Source organism: Vigna unguiculata, chromosome 2 (assembly GCF_037176805.1).
Source record: "Vigna unguiculata cultivar grain cowpea cultivar isolate G323 ecotype 2 chromosome 2, ASM3717680v1, whole genome shotgun sequence".
Taxonomy (NCBI): Eukaryota; Viridiplantae; Streptophyta; class Magnoliopsida; order Fabales; family Fabaceae; genus Vigna; species Vigna unguiculata.
Window position 1 is genome coordinate 4,986,600 of NC_140793.1, and position 14,877 is coordinate 5,001,476.

The 14,877-nt window shown below is 30.4% G+C and overlaps 3 protein-coding genes across 5 annotated transcripts; all 3 read right to left on the bottom strand.

Annotated features, from left to right (window-relative positions):
• Positions 1 to 2,482: 2,482 nt before the first annotated feature.
• LOC146888237 (uncharacterized) lies at positions 2,483 to 3,066 on the bottom strand. Its single transcript, XM_085669706.1, has one exon. The coding sequence runs from the start codon at positions 2,936 to 2,938 to the stop codon at positions 2,699 to 2,701; it is 240 nt and encodes a 79-aa protein (XP_085525832.1). The 5' UTR covers positions 2,939 to 3,066; the 3' UTR covers positions 2,483 to 2,698.
• A 2,976-nt stretch (positions 3,067 to 6,042) lies between these two features.
• On the bottom strand, positions 6,043 to 6,973 carry LOC114173048 (uncharacterized). Its single transcript, XM_028057244.2, has 2 exons — positions 6,782 to 6,973; positions 6,043 to 6,665 (listed from the first exon to the last, which is right to left on the bottom strand). The coding sequence occupies exon 2, from the start codon at positions 6,657 to 6,659 to the stop codon at positions 6,291 to 6,293; it is 369 nt and encodes a 122-aa protein (XP_027913045.2). The 5' UTR covers positions 6,660 to 6,665; positions 6,782 to 6,973; the 3' UTR covers positions 6,043 to 6,290.
• A 1,249-nt stretch (positions 6,974 to 8,222) lies between these two features.
• Positions 8,223 to 13,770, bottom strand: LOC114173598 (B3 domain-containing transcription factor VRN1-like). Of its 3 annotated transcripts, none has more exons than XM_028058085.2 (5): positions 13,510 to 13,755; positions 9,959 to 10,177; positions 9,197 to 9,875; positions 8,907 to 9,106; positions 8,223 to 8,819 (listed from the first exon to the last, which is right to left on the bottom strand). In XM_028058085.2, the coding sequence occupies exons 2-5, from the start codon at positions 10,013 to 10,015 to the stop codon at positions 8,451 to 8,453; spliced, it is 1,305 nt and encodes a 434-aa protein (XP_027913886.1). In that variant the 5' UTR covers positions 10,016 to 10,177; positions 13,510 to 13,755; the 3' UTR covers positions 8,223 to 8,450. The 3 variants fall into 3 exon arrangements, with proteins under 3 accessions (XP_027913886.1, XP_027913888.1, XP_027913885.1); XM_028058087.2 differs by having other exon boundaries at positions 10,019 to 10,177; positions 13,510 to 13,753; XM_028058084.2 differs by lacking the exon at positions 9,959 to 10,177 and having other exon boundaries at positions 13,510 to 13,770.
• Positions 13,771 to 14,877: the final 1,107 nt, after the last annotated feature.

Sequence of the window (14,877 nt, forward strand, 5' to 3'; positions counted from 1 at the left end):
TCATAATCTCTTTGTAAATTAAATTAATTTCATCACTTTCAAATTATGACTAAATTTCACTTTTAGATAAATATTGTAATAATACTTTTGTGATGATAGATAATTTTAACTAAATTAAATTTATTTAAATTTAATTTTTTTATTTAACTATTTAATTTTAATAATTTCTAAACAATTTTATAAATTTAAATATAAAATTTTAAAATAGTTTTATATAAGTTATAAAATTCAAATGTAAAATTTAAATGTTTATAATTGTTATAAAAGTTTTGAAAAGATTTACATTTGAATTTATAAAGTTGTCTAAAAATTATAAAAATATTTTTTAAATAAAATTTATTATAAAATTTAAATTTAAATAAATTTAATTTGGTTAAAAATATCTATTATAATAAAAATATTATTATAAATTTAAATAAATTTAATTTGGTTAAAAATATTTATTATAATAAAAATATCATTATAATATTTATTATAATATTTATATAAAAGTTAAATTTAATTTCAAATAGATGAAATTATGTCAATTTAAAAAGAGAATAGAACTAAATTGAAATAAAATAACAAATACAAAAATTAAATAAAAAATTTTTTACACAAACAATTAATATGTGACAAAATTTGTTTTTTAAATTTTAAAAAAATTAAAAGAAAATAAATAAATAAAATTCAAGCTAACACATGACAAAACACTAATTTAACATATATCAACTATTTTTTTTACTATTTTTTTAAATTAAAAAATATTTAAAAAATTCATTAACTGACAAGTGAATTTAGACACAATTAATATTGTCGATACATAGTAAAAAAAAGGTTTAATTATGCCTTTGGTCCCCATTTTGGAGTCAAAATTTCAAAATGGTACCCAAATTTTTAAAAGTTTCAAAATGGTCCCTTTTTTTGTTGAAACGTCTCACGTTTGCCTTTTCCCGTTAAGTCAAGGTTGACGCCGTTAGAGGGAGTGCCACGTGTCAGTTCCTCGTTTTTTTGAATTTTTTTATTAATTTTGTTTTTCACTTTTTTATTAATTTTTTTTTTAATTTTTTTAAAAAAATCAAAAAATTGCCACGTGTCAATCTGTCATCGTGCCACGTGGCAGTGACAGAGTGATGTGATAGTGACAGTGACACGTGTCAGTGTTACGCCACGTGTCATTTTCTTAGTCTCAATTTGGTCCCTTTATTTTAATTTGTCTCAATTTAGTCCTAATTTTTGTAAAAATTAGCAATTTGATCCCTCTCCAAATTGAAATCAAATTTAATTTCTATATAAATGTACACAAATATTTCCATCAAAATTGATATTTCAAGTAAATATTTTTAACCAAATTAAGTTCATTTAATTCATATTTTACATTGAATTTTATTTAAAATGGTTTAAAAGTTGTTAATAGAAAATAATGTGAATAGAAAAAAAATTCATAAATTAACTAGTTCATGTTACAATAAAACACATATAAATTTAAAATTTGAAAATAATTTTAAATAAAGTTGAATATGAAACATAATTTTAAATAAACTTAGCCATGTTAAAAATATATAATAAAAATATCAATTTGAATAAAAATATCAAATTTAAATATTTGTATAACATTTATATCAAATTAAATTTTGTTTCAATTTGAAGAGGGACAAAATTGCTTATTTTTACAAAAATTAGGACTAAATTGAGACAAATTAAAATAAAGGGACCAAATTGAGACTAAGAAAATTACACTTGACATAATACTAACACGTGTCACTGTCACTGCCACGTGGCACGGTGACATCTTGACACGTGACAATTTTTTGATTTTTTAAAAAAATTCAAAAAAAAAATAAAAAAAAATTCAAAAAAAAATTAATAAAAAAAATTCAAAAAATCAAGGAACTGACACGTGGCACTCCCTCTAACGGCGTCAATCTTAACTTAACGGAAAGGGTAAACGGCGTCAACGTTAACTTAACGGAAAGGGCAAACATGAGACGTTTCAACAAAAAAAGGGACTATTTTGAGACTTTTAAAAATTTGAGTACCATTTTGAGATTTTGACTCCAAAATGAGGACCAAATTTTAAACCTAAAAAAAACTAAATTGAAACAAATTTTTAAAAGATAAAACTCAATTGAAACGATTGAAATTAAGAATCCGATTAAAATTTATAATTAAAATTATTATCTTTTAAAGGAATTTAAAAATTTAAAAATTAAAATTAAAAAAAAATAAAAGAAAAATAACAAAAATTATAAAATCATATATGACAAATCTTTATCTTATTAATACCACACTACTAACTAAAAAGCCCTATATAATATTTTTCTACAAAAATAAAATTCTTCTAAAAAATAGGAACCTTCCATAAAATAAGAACGGAAGGACTAATTTAAACGTACTTTAACTTGATGGCAATAAATATATATATATATATATATATATATATATATATATATATATATATATATATATGTGTGTGTGTGTGTGTGTATAAACTCTGGTAGCATAGACAACTTTATTTTACTCAAAAACCACTTGTATTTATGGTTCGTACACATAATATATTTTAACTATTTATTAGTCTATTTACATACATATATCACCTCTTCCGCAGAGAAAACTTGATCACAGTGAAAAATGAACACAAGATCAAAACACACACACGTTCAAGCTAAACTAAGAACTTAAACGCAAACCAAGCACATGATTATTCTTTTATCCATCAAGCACTGAAGCAGTCCACAAGCATGGACAGTGAAGCCTCAGAACACGTCAACCAAGGTGTGTGAACTTGCATGCGTTGCCTCGAAGACACCATAGGCAACCCAGTTGAAGAACTCTTCTCCTTTTCTTGAATCCCATGGAAGCCAGGTTCACGGCTAGATGGGTTCCGGCCAGCACCCGAGAAAATGGTCTCACCCTTTTCCTTCAGCTTCGTCCACATGTCCCTTGGCTCAAACATCTTCTCCTAGAACCCTAAACAGATGATTGTTTAAACATCTCACCTTTTGTTTGTGGTATTTGAAACTTCCCGAGTACAAATGAAGATGAATGAGGTGAGGTTTTATGTAGAGTGTGACGGTGAATGATGAAGAGATTTTGATAAGTGAATGGAAGTGGCTCCCACCTTTAGGATTTGAAGTTGAGCTTATCTGAACTCTTTAAAATATTATAAGATATACAAAAACCATGGATGCAGGGACTCTGGAATTTTCTTTCTGTATAACCAATCATTACACTGTTAAGTACCTACCCTGGTGCATTATTAACCACCACACTCAATCCACCCACATACCCATGTTTAGATATGCCAAAAGTATCACTTTCCTAAGTTGAGGTTAAAATATAGTTTAGTCCACCAAAATCACAAAACAATATGGTAAAGTATTAAACTTTGATATTGTAACATTGACATCATGTACAAATAATGTAGAAAGAAAGAGGAGGATTCCAAGCTAATTATGATATCTTAACCAAACCATTTTCTCTTATGAATTTAAAGCAATTTAGCTTTTTGAAAAATCATAGTAAAAAAATTTATAAAAATGTGTACAAGTTGGTTATAGTTTTATAAGGATACTTACCTCTTTTAAGTTCTTAAAGAATTTTATTTGCTATTATCAATATGGAGTTCAAAATAAGAGTGTATTCTTTTCTACAGAATTTTTACTATTTGAGCATATTTGATAAAGAACTTTAGTATTTTACCACTCTCTCCATGTACTTCACTTTCATGTGATGTTTGATGTACTCTACTTTCCTTTCCTTCGTATGTTTGATGTTCTAAGCTTTGCAACATTCCATCATCGTTGCTCCTTCATGGAAATAACAGTCGCATGTGTGATTATGAAGAAGTAATATGGAAATGATACATTATACTTGTATCTGATTCCAACTTCTTAGCTTTTTCTTTATTTATCCGGTTCCTTTTGTAATTTATCCAATTCCATTTGTCATGTACCTGATTCCAATGTACTTTATTTTTTATCCAAGTCCCTTAAAGGTGTATTTGATTCCAACATTTTTCAATTAATAAATATCATTAATATTTTTTTCACGAAAAAAATAATTCAAAATTAATTACAACATATTTAATTATCATTTCATACTACATTTAACACCAAGGACAATTTTGTAATCTAACTTTTTCATAAATTAAACTTTATTTTTTATTAGTCACATTAATCAAATCGTACACAAAATTTTACAAAATTTACTTTCAAATTCACTCTACTATTACCACCAAATTCCTTAAAAAAAACAACATAAATTTCACTTTCAAATTCATTCAAATCAATCATATCTCTCTCATTCATGTCCTTCCACTCAAAAGAACATATCTTAAGTGAGCTATTCATGGTGCAAGATTTCTTGATGAAGTTGAATTTGTAAGAGAGAAAAAAAAAGTGTTGTGTATAGCTGGGAACTGATGCGAGCAGGTTTGGTTTGAATGTGATTAGTTATTAACTTCACAGGTTATTCATGAAAAAGTATTGTTTATTAGAATTTGAGATTAAGGAAAAGAAAATCCACGTTTTAAGTCCAAATTTTAAATCCTCTTACTCTCCTACTTTTAGAGAGGATAATGTCTCTAGTGATAAATTGGCAAATTTTTGCTCTTAATCATGACTGCCATGAAATTTGGTAGGATTCTACGTCCTCCTTTATTAGTTATGATTTTTTTTTTTATATATATATGGAAATGGACTTCTAAATCTTAGATTTAGTAATTTTGACTTTTGTTGGGGTCTTGGCCTAATTTCCTCTTGGTTTTTGTATTTTATTAAATACATTTTTATAATGGTTTAATAAATAAAAACTTAATGAGAATGAACATACCTATCATTTATTCAAGAATAGATCTAGTAATTTTTTACAATGTTATTCCTAGCATCATTCAAGGCGTTAAAACTCAACCACCTGATAGTAAATGTCATTAAAATGATCCACTAGAAAGTCAGGAATAATATAGATTTGTTCCACAATACCAAAATACTCTTCAGAAAAAACTTCAAGATGAATGATGTTGTGGAAACTTTTTTCATATTACAAATCCAAATACTTCAAAGATCATTCTGGAGATATTACAAGTGATCCTGATGTGCAACTCCAGAAACTTGTTTAGATTGAAGCTGAAAAGGCACATGTAGAAATTCTAATGCATCAAATTAAGAAGATTGTTGTTTCTATCTAGAGTAAAAATATTGGTGGATTCTTCTGACTTCAATTCAAACATTCACTTGGAATTTAAATGAAGTTCTTATTCTTTCTGTTTTAGTTCACTGTCAATGATATTGGTTTATATATGTATATATAACATGCATTTTTTACTATGGATTCCTGCATAGTGAGTGATAATGACAAGACGGAGCCGTTACAGTGGCTCTAATGAGGCTGATTTTCAGGCAAGGAAATTGGTCAATTTACAATGCAGTTAAATCTCTTCAGCAATTTAATATTTGAAGAACCTTTTAGACTCAAATCAGAAAAATTGTTTCATCACAAAAGGGTTGATTGAGTACGAGGAGGCTTCACAGAGAGTTTCATTTCACACACTCTAACCAATGAAGGTTTCAAGCAGGCCAATTCGTACTTACCAGAGTTAAAGTGGCAGGATATGTCTGCATTCTCTTAAGGCCTAATAATGGTTTAGAAGAGACCTCAAATTGATGCAAGTTGTGATACTATCTTCAACAAAATGATCAGCTATATAATATGGCAGTTTCTTTCAATAATACAACAAGCATACAATGATGCAAGCTCCTTTCCTAAAATTGGTTTATTTCAATTCAAGAGGAATACTGATCTCGAACCTCTTTCAATCATCAGAAATGGAAACAAATGCAACGTTTTTGCTTCTGTATAGTCATTGATAACAAACTGGAGGTGCTAACTTCTGATTTCTAGCAAACAAATTATTTTCCAGTTTTCAGTACTAACAGAAAACTTTACTTTTTCATCATAATTATGAAACCAAAATTTTAAGAAACGAATTCAAATCTAACCCAATCCTAAAAAATCATGAGATTTGTACCAATTTATCTTATCTCTTTACGATACAGCATCTTCAACACAATTAAAATGGATTTCTTATTTAGGCAACAAACTGTAACAAGTTACAATGTAACAAGCCAGATCACGTTGTGTACAACTCTTCTCTCCAAATAAAAATTCATAGGTACTGCTAAGCCCAAGAGTAATTTATTTAGTTCTACATCATATCAAGAATCAAAGAAATACACAATTTTTTCCCTTTCTGCTGATAGAGATATATATATATATATGAAAACAGTGATCAAAAGTTTATGAAATTCTCACTCAGTCTCTTCCACATATGCTTCAATTCGAAGAAGCACAAATCCTACAGCAACCCCAACAAGAACAAGGCCACTCATGATGCCAGCAATTTGGAAAATCTCAGCAGCAGCATTGCAGGTTGAGGAGGCAGCACCTCCTCTTCTGCCCTTAGATGGATATTTCAATGAGCTCACCACCTTTGCAAAGCACTGCTCAGTGCACACAGGAAACCCTAATGATGTCACACTGTTCTGAGCCTTCAACCCTCCAAAAGAATTCATCCCTCCGATGAACTGCACACTCCTCTCCCTTCTCCTTCTGCTGCCAACACCGGAGCTTCCCACAACAGTGATTGTGGCTGGAGTTGCTGCACTGGCCATGGCCATTCTCTTCTGAAATGATAAAACATTGTCAAAAATGAAGATTGGTAAGTTAGTTAGACACCCTTTATTGTATTGAAGATTGCTTGAACAACATAAACAGGAAAAAGTGATATGAGTAAATTAACCTTTGGTGGTGAAGCTGGAATGGCTTTTCTATATCCTGTGGTGGTTCTTGAAGTAGAGTTCACAGTGGCATGGAAGGGACTTTGTATGTTTTTGGATCCAGAGGAAGCAAAGGATAAGGTAGAAAGAGTGTGGTTGGTTCAAAAGAAAATGCGATAGCTTAGTCATTTTGTGGCGTACATTTTTACTTAGATGCTCACCAACTAACAATTGAAAAGAGGTATTTGTGTGATTTTAAAATCTAGAATTTGGAATTATATTGTTAAATTCAGTATTATGTAAATGGTTTATTACTTAAAAAAATATATTTTGAATTATATAATGTGTCATTATTTTAGTTGACTGCTTTTTCATTATATTAATCTAAAACTTTTCTCGTTTTAACTACAAATTATATCATTAGGAAGGATAGGTTTAGTATTTAATAAGATACCATCCATAACTACATTGAACCTTAAATTACTATTTCAAATTGTACCATTCAAAAATTAATTTAAAAATCAGGGTTGTTGTAAAATAAAATAGAAAATATGAAGTGATTATTTTGAAATAATAAAGTGCGGAAAAAATTCATAGGAGTAAAAAAGAAAGTAAAAACCTTTCTTCAATAAAACACCTTTTTAGATTTACATGATTTGTTTGAAAGAACTGAAAGAAATAATGGGATACAAATTGGGTTAATAAGAAAAGAAAAAGAGATATATGAAAAATGAAGTAAATTTAAAAAAAATGTCATGGAAAAAGAATAATTGAAAAACAAATAAATGGACAATAAAATAACATGAATTGATTTTTATAGATAATCGGTTATATATTTATACAATTGATTATATAACACAACCTATTTATAGGTAATCATTTAAAGTAATTAACACCTTTTTTATTATTTTTCTCAGATATATTGAAAATCAAACTAAAATCTATCTTTATTTGAGAATTTTTCACTATAAAATATGTATCTATCTGCTTTTGTAAGAAGTGTGTAACGTTATACACTGCAACAATAATTTTTCTATATTCTCAGCCAGATATAAAATAATCTTAGTGTTGAGAGAGGGAAGAAGACATGTTCCTTCATTTTTTGGATAACTACTTCATTATAGTAACCTAGCTTCAGACAGTAGAACATTTTGTCAGAATATGTCTTTGAGCAATTGCTTTGAACAATCAGTTTCAAAATGCCGCATTATAAATGAAAAATATGAACACAGAATGAAGAAAACTACAACTGATGTTATACCTAATATCAATATCATAATAAAATCCGACCCAAACACTGTGTCATGAAAGTACAACAAAATCTTAAAAAGATTAAAGTTAAGAAAAATCACTCTAGAAAATAATTTTAAGCAGTCTACAGAAACATGCAGTAGAATGAAATCATTTTAAGCAGGTGAAGCTACAAATCAATAAAATTTCAAAATAAAATAAAACAACAACAGCTGAAGCTCAAGCATTTCAACTCAGTTTTTGATCAACTAGATTGAACAATCTATTTACAACCCAAGTCAAAACCAAAATATATTTGTATCAGAACTAGGACAACTAAGTTCAAATGTTTATGAACATGTAAAGCATCAAAGTTCCAAGTGAAGAATTAGATGAACAACAGATCACTCAGAAGCAAGGTCTATTTATCACAGACTGGCTATCAGGAATTAACTGTCCCCGCTAATTTCTAATCAATTTCACTGTACTGCTAACGCGATGCTGCAAATGAGGGTTCAAGAGTTTGGTGTGGCTCATATTTTGGCTCAGCTGCTGCACAGAAGGGGGAGAGTTCAACAAGCCTGCATCCTCAGTTACACGAAAGACGGTAACTTGCAGCACAACTTCCTTTGTTCTTAGGAGCTCAAACACACAGACATCACCCTCCCCGAGATTGTTCTCCACGGTGAATTCAAACCATCCCTGACTTAACTTAGCTCGACCTCCTCTGTAGAGACAGCGAACGGACCACTGTCTTCCATTGGACAACTGAAGTTTAATGAATCCTGATACCCCATTCAGATTCTTCTCAGCAAAGCACGAAGGCAAGTACTGGAAAACAAAAAAGATGAATTTTGAGTATGCAAGATAACATCTGGAGAAGAGTAATGATAAATATCAAGTTGAAAAACATTTCACCATTATGCATCCTCTGTATAAATAGGAGGGTCGGAGGACAACTCTGCAGAAAGGATTTGTGGGTTCAAATGCTTTTGATGCATTAATTGCCCTTTCTCTTTCTTCTGCTGTCACTGTTCTTTTCCTTGCAGATGCACTTTCATAAAACCTATAGCGCATTTCTGCCTCCTCTTCATTTTCACCTGAGGGTTCCTCGCCCTCTATAGTTCCAAACAAGTTGAATTAGTAATAAAAAGAAAAATGTCATCTTTGGGTTACTACACAGAAAAAGAACTGGGATAAAAACTTACGGGACTCTGATTTCCGCTTCTTTTTTGCAGTTTTATTAAGTGCTTCCTCGTTAGAATAACGCAATTTCAATTCATCAGTGGACCTTTTAAACTCAACAGCATTAAACTGAACACCTATGTCTCTGGTTGACTGGCTACCTAGTGAATTGGCACTCTTAGAAGAGTAAGAACTCCCACCATCACCCCAGTTTACGCGATTGAGTTTTGAGCCACCATTGAACAAATTCTGCAGAGCCGGAGTATGACTCTTCCCAGGTGTCAGTTGATCTACAGATCCTGCAAAACCCTTGTTTTGCATGGCACCAGATGTAAGATACGGAGGTGACAAATCTGACAAATCAATGGAATCTATGTCTTCCATTTCCTCGAAAATATGATTGTAATTGACAAAGCAGGGTCCTTCCATATGGTTTCTCATAGCCGATTGATAATTTATCTCAGAGGTACTCAAATTAAAAATATGAACAATAAAGGACGAATTCCCTTCATACATGAACACCAAAAAGTATCCAACACCAATGGAGTACCGTTGGATAAAATCTTGCCAACCATCAACAAACCAAATTTTGCTGTCAGCTTTCTTCAATCCTATACGCCAAATACTACCATCAGGAACAGTGAGGGTAGCAACTGTAGAAAGCTGGGTCCCATATTTCCTCAGAAAAATATCCGGAATCCTCTGAAATGCAAATATACAGGTTAGGCTTCAAATACTAGTAATTACTCACAATACAATACTAAAGATGTTATGATAATACTAACTATAAGATTGGAAAATTCAACAATGAAGTGAATAATGGGCAGATCCTGCCCTTCCATCACCTCCTAAACAGGACCTCATCATCATCCCCACCTTCATGGACAGTGCTTGGATACTATGTCTCCAATCAAGGGGAAATATGGCCTATTTAGCCGCAGTACTATTCTTGTTCTTATTCGTACAGCTGCCCTATACCTGTGTTTCCTGGTTTACTTCATTTCCTATTATCATTGATTAATTATCTCTTGCAATTTTTTTGTCATAGAAATAATTATATAAGCAAGACTTTATTTAAAGTGTGTGCAATGTTTTTAGTGGCAGCAGGCATAAAATCCACAACAAAAAATTAATATGGATGGGATTGGGATCACAGTGGAGGCAGACAAAATACAAAACTTACATAATGAAGCAGAAAAATACAATCAATATATAGATGAAATATTAGAAACATATAAAAATCCCCAAATGTACACCAAGTTACAAATTAGCGGGATAATACCAGAAGTAGCATAGCATAAGTTCGCTAAAAAATATTGATTTTATTTGTCTTGAAATTTATTTGTAAATAAAAAAAAACAAAATTTATTAAACTAAAATAGAGGAAGAAAGCAAGACTGGAAAATAAAAGAGAACACAAGAATTTTTTTAAATTCTATTGTTAAAAGAACAATAATTGAATTTCTTTATTGTTTGTTTAAAAGATAAAGAGCATGGTTAGAATTTCTGAAGACCCAAAAGGGATGGGAATTAGAAAGAGAGAAAAAGAGAGCAGAGGATGGATGGAAACAAAAACTAAAACAACAACATAAGAGTATCACTATCTGAGTCGCAGATTCCCTGGAGAGTTTCTGATGATGTCTAGAGGATAGTTCCCATTTAGTGTGGACAAGCCAAACCCGAAACTGCTATATCAGGATAAAAGCTATTCTGACATTCTTTTTATTACTACTGTCATTTACTTTATTATATTTTTAATTGCTATACACAGTGGGCAAGTTTCAAAAACCCTACTATGAGATGGAGTATAGCAGGATAACCACAGTATTATGAAAACTTTTATAGTTTATATAATGTATACTGTAGGCATATAAATTTTCAAAATAATAAAAATTACTCAAATTAATGACATTCATAATTGACGATAAAAAGTCATAGGTGTCAAACAAAACACAAAAGTGAACACCAACAGAAGTCAAATACATGTTCCTAGATAAGAAGTATCAGCCATCATCTACTAAATTAAAGTCTTCTTTAACACTTTCACAAGTATTACGTATATAGATTTCAACTTTGGAAACTAAAATCCCAAAAATAGCCCTCCAGACAAGCCCTGCTATGGCACCAACTACTGATATGCTACAGCCTCTACATTGTTATAGAGAACTATTTATAATCCTGATTACGTCCTATGATTTTAATCACTATTACTGTTTACTATATTATTTTTAGATTATTATAGTATATGCTATGCTTTAAATAAAATAAAACAAAAACAAAGAAATTGAGACACTAAACTAGGCCTAACTTGATGAACGACAAACCAAAACAAAAATGAAGAGTTAAGAAAACAAAAACATTTGAACCACATGGCCTAATTCCCCCTGAAAACCTAACACCCTGGGACTGCACAGATGCTAGATAAGTGTCACCCTGTCATTATAAAATCCTAACTCCCTAAGGCAGACGTTGCAGACGGAGGAGGGGGAGTTGGTGAGGGTAGGTGGTATAGGCTGTCCAAAATTGGTAGGGATAACAAAGCCTTTGTTGGAGCAGCCAAATCATCACCATCCATCCTCCCCCATCATTATTGTCAATGAAAAACCATATGCACTGACATTTAGAGTGGCTGCTCTTTGTCATGATGAGAAGCACAATTTGTGTTGCAATTTGGGCTCCAGCAACTGCAACAACAAACTGCAAAATGATGACATTAGGAGAAGCAAGAGGTATATGCAACAGTACAATAGCGACATTTTGCACACAATTAACTACTATGATCAAGAAGAGGACGGTGTGACTGGGAAGGAAGAGGAGGCCCTTGATCTCTTGAGAGGCCCTTGATCTCGAGAATGAAAGAATCTTGTTTACACAAAAGTGGAAGTCTATTTTCACTCTGGAATGGGAAGTAAGAGTCACATTAGCGAGGAGTTCAGTAAACAAAAGGCCACATGAGGGCAAGGCTGTGATTTTTCAGGGGTTGAAAAGTAAAATACAGTAGTTAGCATCTTTCTCCATTTAATAACATTTTAAAGATGTGTCTTCCACCATGGCTGTCAAGCCAATTGCAGAAACCATAAGCCACCACACAAAATTCAACACTCCATGCTCTACTAATGCCTCTTTACCAAGAAACCACAACACTATTCCACCATTTGAAAGCATTGAGTGTATAAAAGAGCAAAACAAAGATTATATGGGCATTTTGTCCCATAGCAACATGTAATAAGAGTAATCGGTATCTCGAATAGAGGTTACTACAGATCTCAGTTTGCAAGAATTTTTATGTTACAAACAATGTATCACTATTCACAGACAAAATCTTTCCATTTTTTATGCTGATCACACCACTATTGCATTATGGATTTTCATTATATATTTTCATTTTCAATGTATCTGGATGACTAAGTTGACATTTACTCTATGTATCTGCTAAATACCTTCCCCATTCTCTTGCTCTCTGTTCTGAGGCTGCCTCTATTTGTGCAAATAGAGAGCCACCCATCATACCTGGCAATTTTCAGAAACACCCGCCCTTCACTTTTCGCTCTGTTATTCCCCTGCTAGGGATTTTATTAAATGCTTGAAACTTTAAGAATTGAGATATATTATTTCCTTGAATTTTGTTGTTGCTTACTTGTATGTTTTGTTTTAGACCTATGACTTCTTATTGTCAATTATGAATGTATCATGAAATCATGAATTTTGAGTACTTTTGAGCTTTTATATGTTCATAGCAAAATATAAATTATAAAAAAAAAATAATAACAATTACAGTCATCTACACCGTTATAATAATTTTGGATCAATCACTATGCACCAAGATTGATAACTATGCTAAAAATCTCCTTACTTGTTCCACGACTAAAGATACAGGAGTTCAGTTCCTCTATCTCATGAATTAATTCAACAGACAGTAACAAAGAATTATAAAGAACGTTCAACCAAATGAAAGAAAATTGTAAAGTTTATATATATTATATCGTGTTAAGTAAACTAACCAAACCCACTATCAATTCTAGGAACATTTCAACTCTTGAAGAAATCATAAAACCGTCGAGAGATTCTTCTCTAAACTCACAAAACTTACTAAAATCACCCTCCTCCTTCTATCAGAATCTCTACCGATAATCACCCCAACACAAATGCAAAGGGTAAAGAATCCCATCATTGGTGAAAGGAGTGTCAATAAAAGTGGCAAAGACGCATAAAGCTTTTTTCATGCAACACTCACCAACACCCCAAACCTAAAAGTCAATCATATAGTATAATCAATTCCACACCAAAAAAAATTAAGAAACACTTGAATGAGAGTAAAAAAAAAAAAAAAAAGTACCAGTTGTCTGGATTGAAGAGTGGTGGAGAGAACAAGCTTGTGGAAACAAGGACGAGCCATTCTCTGAGAGTGATAGGGGTGACAGAAGAGAAGAAGAAGAAAGAGGATGATTCAGAGCATTATTTGAAGACCCTTTAATTGAAAGATGAAAACTTTGGGAGGATTTTTTCTTCACACTCAGATCTACTCACTCTTCACCTTCTTCTCCACCCTTCCCTGCTTTTGAGTCAAACAAGGATTTTTAAACCTTAAAAAAACCCCAACCCTGTGACCTAATTAAAAGCAACGAGTGCACCACTCGCCCGAGTCAACTCAGAACCTTTATTAACATTTCTTATAAGTGTCAAATGACTACAAATATTCATCATTTCCTTTTTCTGCTTTATGTATACATGATAATAATTATATTATTTCTTGAAATAATTAATTTATGCATACAAGGTGTTAAATTTTGAAATGCAAAAACTGTTTATTCGAAAGGAAATGAGTGTTAAAAGTAAATAAAACTGTCTTAAAAGATAAATACACTAATACAAAAGGAAAATGTGTATATGCTCAATCATGTTGAAGTAAAGTACTAAACTTTCAAGAAAATATAAAATAAACAAAAACTATACGAAAGTTTAAAACTATAAACTTTGTCCGTTCAGGAAAAAAATTTGGTTTGTAATATAAATATAGAGATTAATTTTTCTTATTTAGGAGTAAATGAAGAAAAATGTTACTTTTTTTTTATAAGAATAATCCTATTGCAAATCATGAAATTATAAATGTATTAGATTTGAACTGGTGTTTTGTAAAAATTATTAAATGAGAAATTAAAAATGTGTGCATGACTACTGGTAACAGTTACTTTCTTCTTTTTTATGCTACTAACAGTTACAATTATATATTGATTGGTTGTTAATTACGAATAATGAAATTTTAAATTGACAAAAATAAATATTGAAAAGTTTTTTTTATATATATATTTTTATAGTTTAGGCACATTTCATGTCTACCTAAACATGTTTCTTTTACTTGTATACTTCATATTTTTTAATACTTTTTTTCAGTTGTTATTATTTATAGATAGTTTAGTGTTAAAATTAAAACAAATTTTGTAATTAAAATATCCTCAATAGAGTATTTATATTACTTTTTATTCTAAATTTAATCACTAATTATTTAATTTGTACCAATCTATTTATAACTATATATATATATGTAAAGAGATACATCTTTTTATTTTTCAATTTTACACTATTAATTAATATACTTTAAATTTAAATAATTATTTATAATAAAAAAATAACAATTTTTTAATTCAAATAATTACATAATAATTTAAAATATTTATAAGAAACTTATTTACTTTTTTATTATTTT